Below are 20,403 nucleotides of genomic sequence, written 5' to 3' on the forward strand. Positions count from 1 at the left end.
TCTCCTAAAAAATTCAGACACTGCTGCTAACTGGAGGACATGATTGTAAAAAGTATTTTAAACTGATTATCTAAAGTATCAATGAATTAGAAATTAGAAAAACTTAAGTCTTATTGTCTTAGTAATTTTTAAATGTTGAACAGAATCAAAACCAGTATTCACATCAACTTTTCAAACAAACAAACACGATGTTTCAATGCTTCTTACAGTTTATTCTACAAATTAAAACAGTCATATTTTTAAAAAATAAATAAATAAAAATGCGTTATTTCCCCAATAAGGGTTGTCGATACCAGCGTTCGCACTTAAACTAAGCGTTAAGAGAAATCACAACATGTTTTACTTTATTTCATCATTATTTATTATTTCTATACAAATAGAACTGTACAGATAATTTTTTAAATTATTTACCACATGTCATTCTTCACAAGACTTTTTACAAAAAAACTGAAATAGACACAATGCATGTGGCATTCACATGCTCTTCACTTACATACCACTAGTCTAGTCGCGCTTCACCACACTTTGCCCACTCAACCAACCCCACAAGACCCCGCGAGATCCAGAAGGCTAACGTAACCCCTATCAACATCACAATCAAACCAAATCACCACCAACTGGCTTAATGCATTGGCAATAATGGCAACACAACTGTGCAACTGTACACAACAGCAGTCAACTTTGTTAACTCTGCTATGGTCATGATTATTTGACAATCTGGCAGCCCTATTGTGCTAATGTTTCCATATACCTTGCCACCTTCCGTTAAGAGGCGCTCAATAACAGATGTTATTCAATATATTAATACTTACACTAGAGTGGCTAGCATTCAACACCCTATTGCATTATAAGATCACTTTGTAAATGCTAAAAATATATAAGGCATGACTTCAAGAATTACAAAAGATATTCAACACCTCTCACTTAAACAAAATAAGTACAATAAGAATTTTTGTCGTATAAAACATGCCATGGCAGTGATGTAATAATTTTTTTTATCTAAATGCTTAAAATTTTCTCTGGAAGGTGATAACGTATATTAACAATTGTTTATTAGCTAAGTGCCTTTTTGAATTACCACATAAGCATGTTACTTTTTTGTATGAAAATTTTATAATACTCATTCTACATTGACTAATCTGTTTTAAATAATTTTATAACCTTAGGTACAATACCAACATTTTTCATATTAAATAAAGAATAATTTAAATTTCCTTGAAAATACATGTATGTACAAACAATAATAAAAGAAATCCAATAAGCCAAAATATAACTTTGAATTTCTAAAATAAATCATATTTAATATTTTTGGTTGCATTAAAGAAAATTTAAATAACACATTTTAACTTACAGGTAAAACAAGATAAAAGAAACAGTAGTTATATTGATAACAATTTTAATGTACTTTTTACAAGTTTTAGTAAATTTGTGGTAATACAAAATGCACAAGTATAATTTCAAACTAACCCAGTCTCTATATAACTTTAAAAACAAATGCCCAAAGCGCTCTCAGATAGAATCTTTTCAATAAAAAGCTATGATTTGTATTTCAATTAGATCATATCCACTGTTTCTTAACTTATATACTGTTTTAAAAATGAAGGTAAAATAGGTTAAAATTACAGCAAAATCCTGTTTACAATTCTTCACAATTAGTGTAAATTTATATACAATTTGTTACTAAAAGAAATGCAAGTGAACAGGAAGTCACACAAAATTTATTATGACTAACATAACATTTCTTGGACTATTAAATATTGCTTTAACAGAGGTTCTTGTTACATTTTTGTTACCTTAATAATGATTGTGTTGATGGTAAAACTGTTTAGTTATTCCAGCTAGGAATGAGATTCTGTAATATATAAAATAATACACATCCAATGGGTTGAAAAAATCATGATTTCCAAGTGCGCTGAGGGCCCTAAACCGATATCACAAGTTTCATTATACTTATTGAGTCTCATCGTAATGTTTCGCATTTTCGTTCGCTTTACAAATTCGTTACTCTACTGTACAATATAACAAACTGCCAGAAGAGCGAGAAAATTATTTTACAAAAGACACAACAAGGCGCTTTTCAAATCGTAAACAAATCAAACGGAATAAATTAATATGCACGTACATTCTACAAATTGGAGCGCCTCATTACATCACAGAAATAAGCGACAAGTTAATACTTACATTGGAATGACACGAGGATTGGTACAAGGCAACCTTGGTTGATTCTGATGGATATTGCTCAAATACACTGTCACAACACTAGACACTTGTTCCTTCACTATTGGTGTTCACATTCACTGGTCACGAGTAGGTCCTTGGGGCCCGACGGACCCCGGCTTGGGCCTGAGACCCTCGGCCTGCGAGGCGGGCAGAGATGTGCGGTTGGAAGCGGCTCACTACACGAATTCAGTTCAAGTCACGGTCTTCTAAGTACTTGTACTCAAACGTGAAGCCTTCCTTTTTCCGCTGGCCCCACTTCTCGTAGTCAAAGTATATGTACGTGCCCTGGAATTAAAGCGATTTAAAGGATTTTTTTTTTTATTAATTAATTCATAAATTACATGCATATATGCATGCTAATATTATATAGAAATGAATTTAATTTTATACCTAAACTGAAGAGTTTGTACTGAGATCTTTTTGTGTGCAGTATTTTTTACAATTTTTATAATTGTCGTTGATAATATCAAATGAACATATTAGTCATCGAATTTTATATTTAATTATTATAATATGGCCATTATTTTAAACAAATGACGATTTTACAAATCTGCAATACATACCTCAAAAAGCTATACTGAAAAGTTGTATTAATTATCCAACTGACCTGTTCATATTCCTCATTGATGACCTTAGGCTCTTCATGCCTTTGGAACCACATCATGTATTTCGTGTGGAACCGCCAACTCTGTTTTTTCAGAGCTTTCGCGGCAAGGTATTGGGCTTTCGTGCCCTCCATGTAGTAGAACACGAAGAATAATGTCTCTGTTGAGAGTCGCTGGAAAAATTCCACTGTGTCTGAATGGGGTAACAGCACCTGGGAAGGAAAAATGATAATAAAATATATTATTCTTATGATAGTCTTCTGACTGTATTTTCATATTAAAAGGGAACTTTTAAAGATTATTCTTTAATAAATTAAGTTGAGTTTAAGTATTAAATAAAATATTTGAGATTATTAATTATCTACAATTTACATTTAATAAACATAATTTTTATAAGTCAAAGCCTGAGTCATGTTTAAGAATATACATAAATATATAACAAAATTTAGCCTTGTCACAATTACACATTTTGCTGTCACTATTAATTATTATTATTAATAACAATCTTATATATAACAGAAATATATTGCAATCCAGTAAAAACAAAATCTACATATTTTTTAGTATTTAGTAGTTATTATTCAGTATATATTATTAACTAATAAACCATTTTCCCAGCTAACCATTTTCTACATAGCATAACTTATGGAAATAGTAACTAGAAATATTAAAATATTATTTATTTGTGAAGTGGAAATATTTAAAATTTATTCTACCCTCATAAACCACACCAATTTGTAATACTTACAACAGACTTGATTGATTTACAGTTTACCTGATTATAATAGGCGGGCGTCTGACAGATATTTCGAGGGAGATATACCCTCGTTCTCTCTGAATCTGAGGGGTGTGGCATATGGTAGAAAGCTGTTTCTAACAGCTGGTACTGCACTTGCTGCTCCTGGAACATGGTTTTATTAAATTAACTACATTATTAATCGGCCAAATCTTGTCATTTTCAAGGTAATAAAATGTGATTATATATTATAAAATGGTTATTATGGTAAAATATCAGAAGCAGTACAATCTTTAATGCACACATAAAAAAGAAAGTACATTGTTACACAGCCGGGGATCGGACCTCCGCATTCAGCGATGAGAGTCGCACACTGAAGCTAATCGGCCAACATTGATATATTAGAACTACAAAATGAAGATCTTTGCTGATTTAGTGAAAAACAAACACTTACCGAACAAAGTGGTAGAGGCCCTAAGGGCGCAACTCCTAATAAAGGGGGAATATGCGCCTGAGATAATGGTACACCTCGTCTTGTATTTTGCTGTAAAATATACAATATAATTAGGAACATTTACAGTCAATAAACATGTTAACAATTTAGTAATAATAACCAGTAATTTGGTGTCAGTCATATTATTATATATATGAACACACTAACAGCTGTATTTGAAGATTTGGAAAAACCATACAATCTATTTTTAAAAGAGTTAAAAGGAAGCCACTACTCGGTTAGGAAGACAGTTCTTTAAGGGATTTGTGTTATATTTAATAGTCTTCAGTTTTAAAGAACTACTTAGAGATACTCAATTCCTGGAACATTATATTGACCAGTAATTTTGTAGGTTTCAATGAGATTTTCTCTTGATAGCCTTTTCCTAATTCAGCAAGGTCAAGCTATCAGACGCTCCTTATAAGATTTGTTCCCGAGTGACCTGATCATTTTGTGGCTTTTCTTTGAACCCTTTTAAGAATACTAATATCCTTTTTCATAATGGTATTTCTATGAAATTATATTCTTTTTAATATATCTACTTTCATAAGCGCGTTAACAACGCATCACTAAATTTGTAATTTATTTATTTAAATATGAGTGGGTACTTGTAAGGGTTTCCTGAAAAGCGGTATATCACCCGCAATATATACTGTAAAAACGGTATACCTGTAAACCCGCCCGATGCACGGCTTCCTGCGCCATGCTCTTGAGCGTGGTAGTGGCAAGTGGGTCAGGCGGCTGTGCACTAGCGCCGCTACTTACACTCGCCGCACTCAGCGTACTCAGCGCTGGGGTGCTTGGGGTTTCGCTCGCCCGACCGCTGAGGAAACAATTTTAATTATTTAATTAAAACTATATTGTATACTAGCTGACCCGGCAAACGTTGTTTTGCCAAGTTTTTGTGCCAAAAAATTAAAGTTTATAATTAACAAAAAAAACATAAGGGATGATTGTAGAGGGGTGAAAATTTAGGGTTGCATGTATTTTTGTATGGTGTATCGTAAAAAAATAAAAACGAAAAATTTTGTCTAAAAAATTAATAAAAAAATTTAGGGGTGGACCACCCTTAACATTTAGGGGGCAGAAAAATAGATGTTGTTCGATTCTCAGACCTACCCAATACGCACACAAAGTTTCATGAGAATCGGTCGAGCCGTTTCGGAGGAGTTCGGTTACTGACTCCGTGACACAAGAATTTTATATATTAGACTAGCTGACCCGGCAGACTTCGTACTGCCTCATCGATAAATAAAAGACCTAATCTTTTGTATAAAATGATTTTAAAACAAACAAAATAATTATTAATGAAAAAGCATTTATTGAATAAAGCATGAAGTTTTATTATTATTTTCGATACATCATGTTGCTTACTTAGAAATCAGAGTTTTCCTGAAATACTGGCTATTTATTTATAAGGTTTAAATTTGATATTCACAGACACACACTGTGAAAATACAGTCTGTTAATTAATTTAAAGCTTTCTCATAAACTATATTTTTTGTTTTGTTTTGTGGTGCGTAAATAAACAAAGAAGACGGTTTTCCGACGCGCGAACACGCGACGTATAATTATACGTCCATGCGCGAAACCGGGAAACTCCAAGTTGATTCCACAAACTTCTAAAGACTGTCCTTGCGATTTATTTATGGTCATCGCAAAGGCCAGACGTACTGGAAATTGTAATTTATGTACTATGTATTTTGAGACTATGCAATTTTGTCGCGTTCGCGATTCACTTTCACTTTTGTTGAGTTTGAACTTTATGCAGCGGTAATAAATTACAAATTGACTCTCCATTTTATTTAGAAAACGTTTGTATGGGAAATAGAAAAATGCTGTTTTGAGGATTTTCCCGGCAATTATTCGAATTTTTCTCACCTTTTAAACCTTCCCTAGACCTCCACGAATAATTCAAGACCAAGATAAGATAAATCCGTTCAGCCGTTCTCGAGTTTTAGCGAGACTAACGAACAGCAATTGATTTTTATATATACAGATATAAATATTAACTTGTTATTTCGTACGCTGCAAGTAGTTTTGTCTTTATTCTTATAATTTTTATACAAAATTGTCCATAAATATAGAACAACAGAATTTTTTTAATAAAAGAAAAAATGAGATACTTTCATAACTAACCACATCTCTCCCCTAACAAAAATACTCACTTTAAGACTTTAAAGGTATGTGTAACATAAAACATACTTATTGAGCATATGTTGAGGCGTATGATGGGCGTTGATCGGTCCATTGAGCATGACCGGCGAAGGCGGTGTGGGCGTGGCACTATGCGTACTGACGTTGCTGACCGTACTCGTATTCACGCTCACGTTCGCGTTTGGATTCACGATCGCGCTCGCGAGCGTCGTCGCTGATGAACTTTTCGCCTGAGGAGAAACGCTTTCATTAACCAAGTATAAAATGATTAAATTCATTTAAATTATTTCAACAGTAACATAAATTAACAATTGTTTCTTTAGACGTGTTTAATAGCCGAGTAAAATTGACATAGTTATGGAGTCAGTATCTCTCACACTTAAACTGAACTGTATTTTGCCTGATAACATTTTCAAAATAGTTTATATGTCCTAGACAACTAGTTTAAAAAGCCGTTTAATTTAACTTCTTAACTGCACAACGCAGTTTAACTAGCGTCCTGAAATATATTCATCCGTAGGGTATGTAAATATCAGTCACAGTGCACATTATTATTGTCTTTTCACTTTCTACACTTTTCCATTGAATTTTGGAAAACACCAAAGCTGTGATTTTCCGACGCTATATTGACAATATGAAGAATTTAGTTTTGAGAGAGGCAGAAAGTGAAAATTAAATTTAAATTCAACAGGCCAGGTAAGTAATGCCACCTCATTTGCCTAGCTGTTTAATAACCTGGCTGAACATCTTTCAGGCCGTTAATTAAACCTCGCCGTTTAGTTCAAAGGCTAGGTTGTTAATTCAACGGAATATTAAGTTTGTTTTCTTCGGCATATATACGGCAAAGATAGCATAAACAACTATTATTCATAGAAGCAAAAATCGAATATCAATGAAAACCATACATATATCTGTAGTCATAGACTATTTATAAGTACATTTTTGCTCAGTATGACTTATTAATATAACCAGTGTTTCATATATCAATAGTGCCTTGCAAGATTTCTTAAAAATTTAACTGTTCATCTAGTAAAGTAATGAAATTGGATTAGTCATATGGCCACAGATATAATGTATTTAGACTTACCTAAAATTCAAGGGAACCAAGAAAGAAATATTGAATTACATGACAAAAGAGACACAAAACCAAAAAATAATATGAAAATAAATGCTAAACTGTCAAAATAATGTTTACAATTCTCGAGCAGCATAGCAGACCCGAGGTCTAGACTTACGGGCGCAGTGGGGTGCTGGTGGGGCGTGGCTGACACGGGGCCGTTCTCGCACACCTCTGCAACAGACCACACAACTGTCTCTTCCTCTTCAAACAACACTTTTATAGGTTACATATTTATAATATTGGCCAAAAGTTCTATTTTATTTTATTTAAATTTGTTAAGTGGGATATGGTCGAGTCGGATTTTTTTAATATTTCTAACACATCTAAATAAAACAAAGATTAAATGATATAGCTGGTTGAAAAATAAATTCATCGTGTATTCATAAGCTTTTTGATTTATTAAAAAGACATTAAAAGTAAGTGAAGTTAGGTAATTACTAACTAAAAATTATTACATAATTATATTTAATTATACATATATGTGAACATTTTGCCAAATTGTATATTCAATGAATAATCAATATATTATTTACGAATAACAAACTAAAATAATTATATTCTTGAACCAGACTTTGACTCTAGATTTTTTTAATACTTTTATAGTTGAACATCAGTTTTTCTTCTCAATAACTGGCCACTAATAAAAGAATTAAAAAAATATTAACTGTCACTGTTAAAAGCAAAATAAACCCGACGCAATACATCTGTTTACCTACATTCAGATTTTTCATTTGTTTAACCAGTTCCAAACTAAATAAAACTTATGACGTAGAAAGGTTACGATAGATTCTATGAATGAAAATAAATATTCGATAAATACACACACAAATATGAAATAATCATTTCAATAGAAAATAAAATACGACTACACTAATTTGCAAAATGAAACATTACCATTGTCCATCATATGTCGTTCGCGCCTAAACCATTTCCATCATTATATCCGACGCACGGGTCGCGCGTAGTGCAAACCGCGAACTGGCCCGTCATCGTGTTTGGATACGTTCCAATTCAACGCGGGATTCGCGAAATGGCCCGCTGCCAAATTCATCCACGTGCATTCTCACTGCTACTTTCGTGATAACAGCTTTGTTTTGTAAACAGTGGGAAGTTAACTTTATTGTTTTTAGGTTCGGAAGGGGGGGGGGGGGGGTTGTTTTGGGTAAAACGTTACGGATGAGGGGCGGGGTTTGTTAATATTATTTTCGACTTTCCGGTACTTTACACCACATAAATGGTAAAGTTAAGTTATAATGAGTCACTGGTTGGTAACATTGGGTACAGAAAAACGTTACGGCGCGTTACATGGGGGGGGGGGGTTTAAGAATTTCCAAAAATTGCGTGACGTAATACTTGAATGCTTCTATCAAACAGAGCATTCTAAAAAGAGCGCGAAATTAAGTTATATTAAAATAAATCTAATAATAGTAAGAAAACACGGTAATTGGTTTGCTTTTAAATATTATGTAATACAAGAAAATAATTCGATCTGTTGTCATTTTTTATTTTAAACATGGCCACGAAGCTAAACATTTTGGCACCTGAACATAAAAGGCGTCACAACGTTTCTATATTATTAAATCTGACTATTCGTAATTTTAAAACGTAACGTATACGTACACATAACAATAATTATAAAATAAATTTTAATTCCGAATGAAGGCTTGTTTTGACGTGGTGGTAATAGCTATATATAAAATTATACGACGCTTTTAATTACATTACAAAAAAAATAAGATTTGGTTTTAAATCTCACCAGTATTATTAGGCCGCTGATGAGGTGAACTGGGCGGAGGCTGTTTGATGGGCGTCGACGTTCCAGACACGCCCGTACTGTTTACACTGCCAACGTTAATAACATTAAATAATATAGTTTATACTATTTGTTTGACTCAACTTAAAATCCTGTGCATAAAAGGACCTCCAGGGTAGAAAACCATGAAGCCTGATCCGTCCTGGACAACAAGTATTATTCACTCTTAGCTATTTTATTCATAACTAGCGACCCGCCCCGGCTTCGCTCGGGTGCAATGCTGATACTAAATACACTACAGAAAATCTGTGAACGTTGTATATAAAAATGTGGGTTATCTATAATAGACAGACATATACCATCACGGACTTTTCTGTAGACCTTTTCAATGTGTACAATACTTAGTACATTATTTTGATAAAACTCGTAGGGATCAGCCTGCGTTTGCAATGTAAGCGGAAAAAATGTAATTATTTACGACATCACATTAGAAACCTCAAAAATAACAGTACTTCTCCAGTATTAGATGTTATTATACATATAAACCTTCCTCTTGAATCACTCTATCTATTAAAAAAACCGCATCAAAATCCGTTGCGTAGTTTCAAAGATTTAAGCATACAGAGGGACATAGGGACAGAGAAAGTGACTTGTTTTATACTATGTAGTGATAAAATTATTATTTATCGTGTTATGGTGAACATGGTGGTTTAAAAACTTATATATGTCGCAGGCATTTTGTACGATTCCGCCGTTTACATACGGCGTCGGCAGTTTATAAACGCTCGCAGTTTTGTAATATGCCGAAGGCAAAATGTATAATGCCGTGTCATTATGTAATAGGCCTAAACATTTGATTGTCGATTGAATCGCTATATACATAATGCCGCGGCAAATTGAAGTATTTAGTTCTGTTTTTTACCACGCGCGTCGCTGTTGACCGAAACAAACAAAATGGCGTCAAGTAGTGGTTTTGTGTCACAAAAAACGATTGAAAACAGTGCAAATACTATGTGTTCAAAAGACTTTTCACAAAATAATTGTGATTTTAAAGACATTTATTATAGTGAGTTGAAAAAGTATTACGATCTTCAAGCGGGAGCAGTAAAAAAGCCGTGGACAAATGAGAAGATTTTTGAGGTTATCCGGCACCTAAAAGATGCTAAGGTGTCCATAGAATCTGGTTCTCGGAAGACCCCTGCACAATATTTCTGGTCAAAAAAATGTTTGACATGCGCAAATAAATAATTCTTGATTTCTGTATTACTAAAACCCGCCTAATAATAATAGGCGAATTTTTAATTTCTTTTTATAATATTTTTCTAAATATGTTTTTCTTTGGATATTTTTTGTATTTGATTACTAAGACCCGCTTAATAATTACAGGCGAATTTTTGATTTCTCTTTATAATATTTTTCTAAATATCTTTTTCTTTGGACATTTTTGTATTTGATTACTTAGACCCGCGTAATAATTACAGGCGAATTTTCGATTTCTTTTTATAATATTTATATATTTTTCTGAATATGTTTTCATCTGGATATTTTTGTATTTGACTGTGTAGAGGTATTGGGAAATATTAATAAATTTCATACCAAACTAAGCAAATTATAACTAGGTTAATTTAAAATAAGTGTGAAGGAAAATATACTATATTTTTTAAATATTAATATTTAGTAATTTTGAAATGAATAACATTACAACAACTTACAAAAACACAACAACAAACATAACAACACAAACACAACACAACATAAAGCCGTGACTCCTGCTCTCAAACAATATACAAAACATACCCCCGCGGGTCAGAGAGGGGAAGGGAAATGTTTGAGAAACCCTTCCTCTCTCTACCCCGCGGGGGTATGTTTTGTATATTGTTTGAGAGCAGGAGTCACGGCTTAACACAACAACAACAAACAACAAACAACATAAATAACACATAACACACACATACATTGAAAGTGCCATATTATCCTAAGAAGTTTAATTATTGTTTAAAATATAAATGTCGTTATTGTTACTTAAATATTTTAACTAAGTAAGAAACCAAAGCACTGATTGTTAATTTTAACTAAGTAAGAAACAAAAGCACTAATTGCTAAAATAAAGTCTGATTTGTCCCAACTGTGTTTTCTTCATGGTCACCCTAAAACTGCAACCAACGTTGAAATTACAACAATTGAACGAGTTGTCATATTGCCTATGGCATATTACAAAACAGCGAGCGTTTATAAACTGCCGACGCCGTATGTAAACGGCGGAATCATACAAAATGCCTGCGACATATATAATACATACATCTCTCATTTTAAAATTAGAAGCATTTAATGTATATTTCTTTTTTTGACATTCAATAAGTGTACATTATGTTACCAACATGAATAAATGATTTTGATTTTTTTTTAAATATTCACCGCTTCTGATCCCTAAGAAAATAATTTATGTTAGCTGTAGTTTTACAAAATAAATAAATAACAACAATGTATTAACTACATTCGATACAAATTTAATCAAGTATTTTACGTGGACTACACTCCTTTTTACAGTCGGGAAAAAGCCACTTAGATCCCCGCACCTATAAATGTCTGGAGTTTCCAGTTAGTGATGATGAAATGGTGTTGTGGTGAAATGACTGACCTATTGTTGGTAGCGGAGTGATTCAGCGCGCTCAGGTTGGGGCTAGCGGCCGCACCACACGATAAGGCGCGGAGCGGTAGCGGCTTTACAGGCTGAAACACGCCACCGTCCTATTAGTTTTAGGTTCTCCTCTTGTCACATTACACAAAAATTCAAATTCATTAAATGTGTTAAATATACATTTTATATGTTAGTGTGAAAATTGTTAGTTTTAGGTTCTAATAAATATACCTACTATATAATATTAATTATGTAAAAAAATCAAGGTCAAAGAACCTAAAACTAATTACAAAAATCAATACTCCACATTTTATGGTAATGATGTGAATGTAGTGTTGTGTCTGATTATCGATACATACTTTGATTGAGTCGTCCTTCTTCTTTTTATCGATATCGACAGATTCCGACGTATGGTTGTGTAGCTCTGCAGGCGACGTCAACGGGCTCGTTCCTGTAATTAATAAAATAATATTTAAGGTCTACAGTATTTTACCTTCAAAATTCCCAAATTTTTAATTCACAATCAAGACAAATACGACAATTGTTTTACGGGCTATATCAAATATTTAAATGAAATTACTTTTGAAGAATTATCTGTTAATATATATAAAAAAATGATATTCTGTCATAGACAGCAAAAGGGATAACGATTGCTCATAAATATCATAAGGATATTTTCGGAGTCCGCCAGACCTAAGCTTAAGCAAATATATCTCTTTTTAGGAAAGAGGGGATTTGACACTGCTGCCTAGATTCTCGGCCCCAGACCGATACATATTATTGAACGTCACGAAGATGTGCAGCGTTTTTATAAGAAAGAGTGAGAGAGAGATAGAGACCGATTGAGAGAGAGAGTGAGAAAAAATACACGCTATTGGTTGATGTATTCGTTTAGTAGTTACATATTAAAACTTTAGTTGCAATTCTGTCACACAACGTCTTGTGCAGTAAACGCGATTTTTTTAAATCTATATTATAATTAACACCTATACAGTGTGTACACAGTATGAATACAGATATACGTATATAAATCCATAGGTCGCTGGTTCATATCCGGCTCGAAGGACCACAATGTTCGGGTACTAGCCGATGATGATAGATTGTTGATAAATGATAAAACTGTATGTATAAGTTTACAAGAGTTTATTGGGAGAAATAATTACTTGATACTATTTCTAAATGATAATGAGTGACGCGCGACGTGATTGATATCTACAAACGTACTGAAAGTAATGAAATTAGGTTAAAGTGTAAAATGCGGCGAAATGATGTGCTGTTGCTGTGTGCGTGCCTTGCCCGTACAAATACATAGAGTGATAACATGGTACATGATCATCTATTGGGGCTTATCACCTTAGTAATAATTAAATAAAAATAAATTTAAATATTAATTTTACCTGAAAGCATGCTAGTGGGAGATCTAGGTGAGTCATTGCTATTGTTGCTATCCGTGGTGGCGCTAGATGGCACTCCGGCCCCACTCAACTCGATTTCGTCCAGGCCGTGAATATCTTCGTAGATGTACTCGTTCTCCTCATAACCTGGGTCCTGAGATGACGATATATAATATTCCACGTCCTCCTTAATACCCTTTATCTGTAATGGGATCGATTTCTTTTCTTTACGTAAATCTAGCTATCTATAAAGCGATTAGTAGTAACTTAACCTAAACTTAATATTATATCTATGCTAATAAAGAGGAGAGTAATGACTTGGCACAATAAGTACTGGGGCATTTGTAATTTTTTTTTTAACTATATGAATGCTACATTATCACTGATTAATATGGGCTATTTTTATTGCAAGAAAAAGTGATTAAATCTGACACACACAACAAAGTTTTAAACAAATATTTTTTTAATTCAGGCAATAACAAAGATCTTCTTTTAATCTTCTCCTGCTGACTTCGATTTACCAACAATACATGATATGAACCTAGAATCTAATTAATAATTTAAAAAAAAACGTCAAAAATTTAATAAATGCTAAATCAAATTTAACCAATATAATTATTATTATTTTTTTATAGCAAACGGGCAGGAGGCTCATCTGATGTTAAGTGACGCCCATGGACACTGTCAATGCCAGAGTGCTCGCGAGTGCGTTGCCGGCCTTTTAAGACCCTAAGGTTTAATAACAAAGTGATGATAGAAGTTTCCTGTAAATTTAGCCAAAATTTTTCGCTAAAATCATAAAATGGAAAACACTAAGTTAATATTATCGGGCCTAATTTTTCTTCCTAAGTGAAAAAACTCTATCTCTAAAGTAGTATATAGCAAGACTCACTTGATCAACTTCCACAGACATGTTATCCAACATCCGCAGCAGCATCTCCAGCTTCTTAATGTGATACCTGTGCCGTTCCAGTTTCGATTTCAGGTCATCCATCCGATCCTGTTTCTCCTTGTCCAGCCGTTTCTTCTTTCCCACTACGAGCGATTCCACTTCAGATTCAAAGAGATCAATCTGTAAAACACGATGCAGTTTAGAGTAAAATATTGTCCAACAATAGATTGAATATTTATTTCCCATTTAATTTTGCATAATGGGGCAAAAGCTGGTAATAAACCCAGTTTCTATGCCTGTCGGTTACGAGATTGTTGCAATGATCATTATTTTAATGATAATACCACCTTGGAAACGCCTTATAATAATAATAATAATAGCCTTTATTCAGATACATTTTACATTATATATTTTATATACATTTAAACAAATTTCCATTTTAATCCAATTCTGGTGCATCTGTGTGCTCTTTTTTGGCAAAAGCCTCCTCCAAATCCCGTCATTCCTCTCTGCACTGTGCCACTCTCTGCCATGTACCACCTGCCGTTTCTTTAATGTGGTCAATCCACCTTCTCAGTTGTCTCCCTCTTTTCCGTTTGCTGTACCTTGGGCACCAGTTAAGCAGTTTTTTGGAAACGCCTTAATCTTTGACAAATATAGAGCTGTTTTTGAGCTGTCACTGCGCAGGAAAAAGTTCTCGAAAACGAAAGACGATGGAACGACTGAAGTTGTTAAACGGCTGCGTGCCGTTAGTTAAACGGCTAGGCCGTTAGTTAAACCGCTAGGTTGTTAATTGAACGGCTTATTAAGTTGGCTGCGACATAATGTTTTTTTATATAAGATAATCGGTTTAGGTATTCTTGTGATGAAATATAATAGTCCGAGTGAATGACCCAACTCGGCTCTATGCGAGGGGATAAAAAGATAATTTTAGTGCAAATAGAAGATAACAATTCCTTAAACGTAAATTTCTCATGACATAAATCGATTTTATGAATTTGAACAAAACAGATTGATGTAATTTACATTTAATTGTCGATAATGATCATCATTACTAATACTTTTGTAGTGCAAGGCATATAATTGCTCTTAAAGACTGGGACTGCTCAATCATATCGTTTATAAGTATTAAAACTATCTTCTTTCGAGACATCTGTAAACATGATTTGTCCAATCGTGACAAAAGATTACTAGTCTTAAAACAGCGCTGTTAGACTGATAAAGTTTTTATAAGTTCCTGCACAAATCCTATAATCTGCGCTTGTATAAGCACATATATATATATTATACACAATAAGAAAATCTGTCGTACGAGCCACTTTGACCTCATATCTCCCTCTTTGGTCAAAAATTCTAAATTTTTACAGCTTCATTTTCTTCCCTTTTTTCTTTTATTCTTTGGGTTGTTGATACTCTATTTGTAAAATGCAAAACATGAGTTACAGCGTTATTTACGGAGAAAGACTTCCGGCGTGGCACCAGTCTTGCAGAAACCGCTAGAAGGATTCATGATGTGCATGTCAGCGGTATAGTCAAAGAAAACACTGCCTCTTTGGTTTCAACGTGTTCATTCAGGGAATTTAGACTAGTTGTTGGTTGGTTTAGACCAGATCTTGATAACGTAAAATTGAAGGCTATTGTGGAAATTGACCTATCGCAAACTACGTCCTAGTTAGTTGCAGGCTACTGTATTACTCCACTCGAACCCAATTGGGTAAAGCCTGGATCACGAATTGACTGCAGCAAATGGACAAACGCGCGTCATTTGCTGCGTTACATAATTCAACTATGAAGCGAATTTTAAATCTAAACTGTGATGAAAAGTGGATCCTGTACTATAATCGGTAGCAACGCAAGTGCACTATCTATCTTTCTTACTCCCTCGATCTTGCTCCAACAGTTTAGCATTTTTTAACAATTTGAAAACTCCATCCAGAAAATAAGATAATATAAGCAAAAGTGAATACATATATAGCAATAGTACATACTTTGATTAAAAAAAAATCTTTATTCATAAAGGTAAACAAGTACACTTATGAACGTCAAAAAAATTAATTGTGAATTAAATTTACTGCCTCAAATCAAGGGCGTAGAACGGAAGAGAAGAACTGGCAATAAACTCTCCGCCACTCTTTTTAATCGCCAAGTTTTTAACACATCGTTTGTAAGTAGCTGCAACCATGTTCCATATGACATCTTGAGTAATCTATACTAATATTATAAAGAGGAAAGGTTTGATTTTTTGTTTGTTTGTTTGTATGAATTGAATAGGCTCCGAAACTACTTGGCAGATTTGAAAAATTCTTTCACTGTTGGAAAGCTACATCATTCCTGAGTGACATAGGCTAGGCATATTACATTTTCAAAAAAATAGGCATCCTTACTAAAATTACGATAACATTAACATTTGTTTATTATTTGATACAATTCTAACAGATGGCGCTGAGTTAAAGGTAGTAGTTTGGCAAGACGACGTTTGCCAGGTCAGCTAGTCAAGAATAATAAGATAAATTAATAACAAAGATTTATCCTCTATCATCAGGAGGCATGGTGAAATAGAAGAACGCACTTACATACTCGTGGGAACAACAAGTTTAATCAGATATATTCTATTTTAAAAACATCAACTCAATAGTCCTATACAAGACAACAATATTTTGTACGGGGGTAATAATAAATTAATGTACTTACTTGTAAATTAAGCGCATCAATAGATGACACAAGCCACGTCGACATTTCCTCCCGTTCCTTCTGAGCTGGGTCGAGTTTCTGAGCTGCACCAAGACCTTCTTTTGAATACGCCTTTGTCTTTGTTTCTCTTTCGACCACTTTAAACCTTTCCATTTGCTGCAAAGAAACGAATAGTAAATTTTTTTTATATAAAACATTTAATGCTGTTGATATGTAAATTATATTGATATAAGAGAAATGATTAGCATTGTCTTCTACGTTGAAGGTTTTAAAACAATAAAATAATTATGTGTAAGCAGAACAGATGAAAAACAGATTACACTTTTACATATTTCAATATGATTTGGAAACATGTCAATAGCCAGATAATATCATACCAATGAATTTGAAAACATCTTAATATAGGTCAAATGCTAATATTGGTAACTTCGTAGCAATGTTGCAATACATTTCAATGAAACACTATGCAACTGGTAAAACAAATATGCAGACATCATAATAGACATTAAAAAAGCAACAAATTTCTACAATATGTTCTGGATCCCGGAAATACCACTTCTACCAGCCCCTAGACATGTAAGTCTTTTGAATTATTTTGCCTACACAACAAAATACATATACACATTGATATAAAACCCTGTAAAAAGTCAACATATATTATAATATGAATCCTAAAACAGATAATTTTTATACAGCAATATATGTGAAGAATTTTGAAGGAGTGTTACAACTTCTACTAAGATACTTTTAGTTCATTACTTTACAGATAATCATTATCTTATGCAAATTTTAATAACGCCGTTCCACAACTGCGCGTTTTTTTTTGTGGAACCAGCTGCCCACTTAAATATTTCCGAACCAATTCGACTTAGGGTCCTTCAAGAAAAGAGCGTACTAATTCTTAAGAGGCCGGTAACGCACTCGCGAGCCCTCTGGCATCGAGAGTGTCCATGGGCGGCGGTATCACTTAACATCAGGTGAGCCTCCTGCCCGTTTGCCCCCTGTTCTATAAAAAAAATGTATATACATATTAAATAAAAGCTCAACTTTGTTATTGTTAACAAAACCATATTAGGTCCTTTGTAACTTTTCAAATTAAAAATTAATTATCAAAAACAACTTTTCACAATGACGACCACGAAACGTGTTTACCGGCATTTACAAACATCGCCACGTGAATTACAATTTTCGTAACCAAAGTTAAATTTAGTTGGAAATACAAAAATGACTAATATAAGGTATAACAATTGGAAAACAACATTGCAACAACATCTACTTACAATCATGGCTTCAATTTTATGTCTACCTACATTATTTAAACAAAATAAATATATGTATCTTTATATGTTTAAACTTTCTTCTTTCCAAAAACGCTAAACTTTATGTTTTTATATTAGTCTGTGGATTTTTTTTTAAGATCTGTCTTTTTTTCTCTAAAGCAGGTGTATTGATACAAGCACCACAATGACTTTTTGCAGGTGCTTTGCTAACCTTTATATTTAATAAATATTTAGTTATATACCGCTTTTAGATATATGTTAATTTGCCATCTTATTTTTATAGGTATCTTAATATAAAATCCTAGAAATAATCTTTCAGTTAATTACCATTAATAATGGAAACAATGAATTATTACTATGTTAATGCACATATTGTGTTTTGTAGTGAGTAGGTATCCATTTCTTAAATTCTTTCCTTCTCTCAGAATTTAAAATTATATATAGGCTTTACTTGGTAAGATCTGGCAAGGGAATATCATTCACCTCTTTAACTTTGTAAACTAATATATAGAATATTGGAAAGTAGTACATAAAAGATTATATGGACATAATATTAGTTTAAATAAATAAAACTAACAAAATAAATTATAGTATTAGTAGTAAGTAATGTATGTAGAGGCCTTAAAAATTACAAACAAAACATTTTCCGGTTTCTAACTATGAAGCTTTCCAAAAACTTAAATAGCATTGATATTAGAAAATGATTCCAAATGTTTAGCTAAGTTGAAAGCAATCAAAAGCATCCATGAGAAGATTTTACAATAAGATCATTAAATATCAGCAGGACATTGCAAGTTCAACAGCTATAGTACAAGCATTCTTATTGTTTTGACAACAGGTATAATTACATTATTCTCTTAGATAAATGTGACATAAACATTACTATCATTTTTACCATATGGGACAATAAGTTAACAAATTATATGATAACACTTACTGTTTCTATTAGTTTCCTATTTTCTAAAAGAGTACTCTTATCCTTAATTTCTCCTGATGCAATCCATGATTTAATCTGATCTCGTAGCCTTTGGAGTTTTTTAATTTCTTTCTTGAGATCCGCCTCATATTTTTCTTTTTGATTACTGTTCGTCGCATTATGTACTTTTTTCCAAATATCTTCAAATGTTTCAACCCCTTCTGTTACCTTTTTTAAACACCTGTCTATTTCACCTGAAAACAACATTATCTCTTAACAAAATAATAAAACTATTAGAATTGTAACTTTCTAACGGTACGTGAGGAATTTGAATTCAAGTCTTTCATGATTTAAGCATTCTTCAACCATAAATTACTCTGTTTATCACGTTATTGTAAATATATGAAAGAAATCTACATCTACAGGCACGTATTTGTAATCACGTATAAATCAAAAAGTTCCATGAATTATAGTTTCACTGTGACTTCGGAACACTGTTGATTTTTTAAAAAACATTGAAACTCCATCGAACGGACAATAGAAGTCTAGAACACGTATCTACATAGGTTGGGGTCAATCTCTAACCTGATAACATAACCATTTACCTTGCAGTTTCCTTGTCGCAGCCATAGCTATTTACACATGTGGACAAATGTTCCGTACATATCCTAAGCATACAAATTATTTACAGGGAAATGCACTAAAATTATTGATAAACAGACGAACTACACATCTGAAGCTTTGTTCGAAACCAAGATGGCTACCGTACACCGCTTGAAGTATCAATGACTGAACGCATCCAAGCAGTTTATAACAGAAAGATTCCGTTTTGTGCCTGAAAATATATATAATACGCAATTTGCATAAATTATTGTAAAGATATAATGTTGTCACCAAAACAACAACTTCGAATTTTCTAAAATGTGATTTCTATTTTATCGTCACGTAAACCATAAATTAAGAGCGCAGCCCGCAGGCGCAAAATATTACCTATTAAATAAACAATAGAGCATTGAGAAAGCATAGATAAAATAAAAACGTTAACAAATCTGTGGTCCATACAGATCTTAAGGTTACGTTTGCCGCTATGAATTATAAGATCTTCGGCCAGATTTCGATTATGAAAGCGCGTTGTAATAAAAAAAATGCTTTTTCCACTTATTTTATATTTTAATAAATGCTTACTTTAGTTATTTTCCACAAAACAAAACCAATACCGATGGCCAACATCTTTCAATTTGGTGTTAATTTTTTTTAAAGTTCCGTCCAATAAAATAAAAAAAAAAAGAACCTCTCAGGCATAATGTAGGAGAAATTATAATTATATTCCACTATTCCAAATTAATCTAAATCTGATGGTAACTAGGAATATAACATTTTGTCGTGCGCAATACTGTGGAAATTGGATTAAAAAAATCTTGATACTTGATGATATTTAGGCGGCCCATACATCTTCAATAATTTTGCACAAAAATATTGAATACCCTCTTTAAATCCAAACGTTCAAT

At 33.0% G+C, this 20,403-nt stretch overlaps 1 protein-coding gene across 3 annotated transcripts; it reads right to left on the reverse strand.

Moving 5' to 3' along the window:
• Positions 1–1,384: 1,384 nt before the first annotated feature.
• On the reverse strand, positions 1,385–19,871 carry LOC111004127 (CCR4-NOT transcription complex subunit 3). Of its 3 annotated transcripts, none has more exons than XM_022274991.2 (15): positions 19,501–19,871; positions 18,917–19,149; positions 16,700–16,855; positions 14,009–14,188; positions 13,120–13,318; positions 12,082–12,173; positions 11,723–11,814; positions 9,088–9,173; positions 7,447–7,520; positions 6,260–6,441; positions 4,724–4,877; positions 4,016–4,105; positions 3,601–3,726; positions 2,828–3,037; positions 1,385–2,505 (listed from the first exon to the last, which is right to left on the reverse strand). In XM_022274991.2, exons 1-15 carry the CDS (start codon positions 19,523–19,525, stop codon positions 2,407–2,409), a joined length of 1,998 nt encoding a protein of 665 aa, XP_022130683.1. In that variant the 5' UTR covers positions 19,526–19,871; the 3' UTR covers positions 1,385–2,406. The 3 variants fall into 3 exon arrangements, with proteins under 3 accessions (XP_022130683.1, XP_022130682.1, XP_022130681.1); XM_022274990.2 differs by having other exon boundaries at positions 7,447–7,502; positions 13,120–13,336; XM_022274989.2 differs by having other exon boundaries at positions 13,120–13,336.
• Between the last annotated feature and the right edge of the window lie 532 nt (positions 19,872–20,403).

Source organism: Pieris rapae, chromosome 4 (assembly GCF_905147795.1).
Source record: "Pieris rapae chromosome 4, ilPieRapa1.1, whole genome shotgun sequence".
Taxonomy (NCBI): Eukaryota; Metazoa; Arthropoda; class Insecta; order Lepidoptera; family Pieridae; genus Pieris; species Pieris rapae.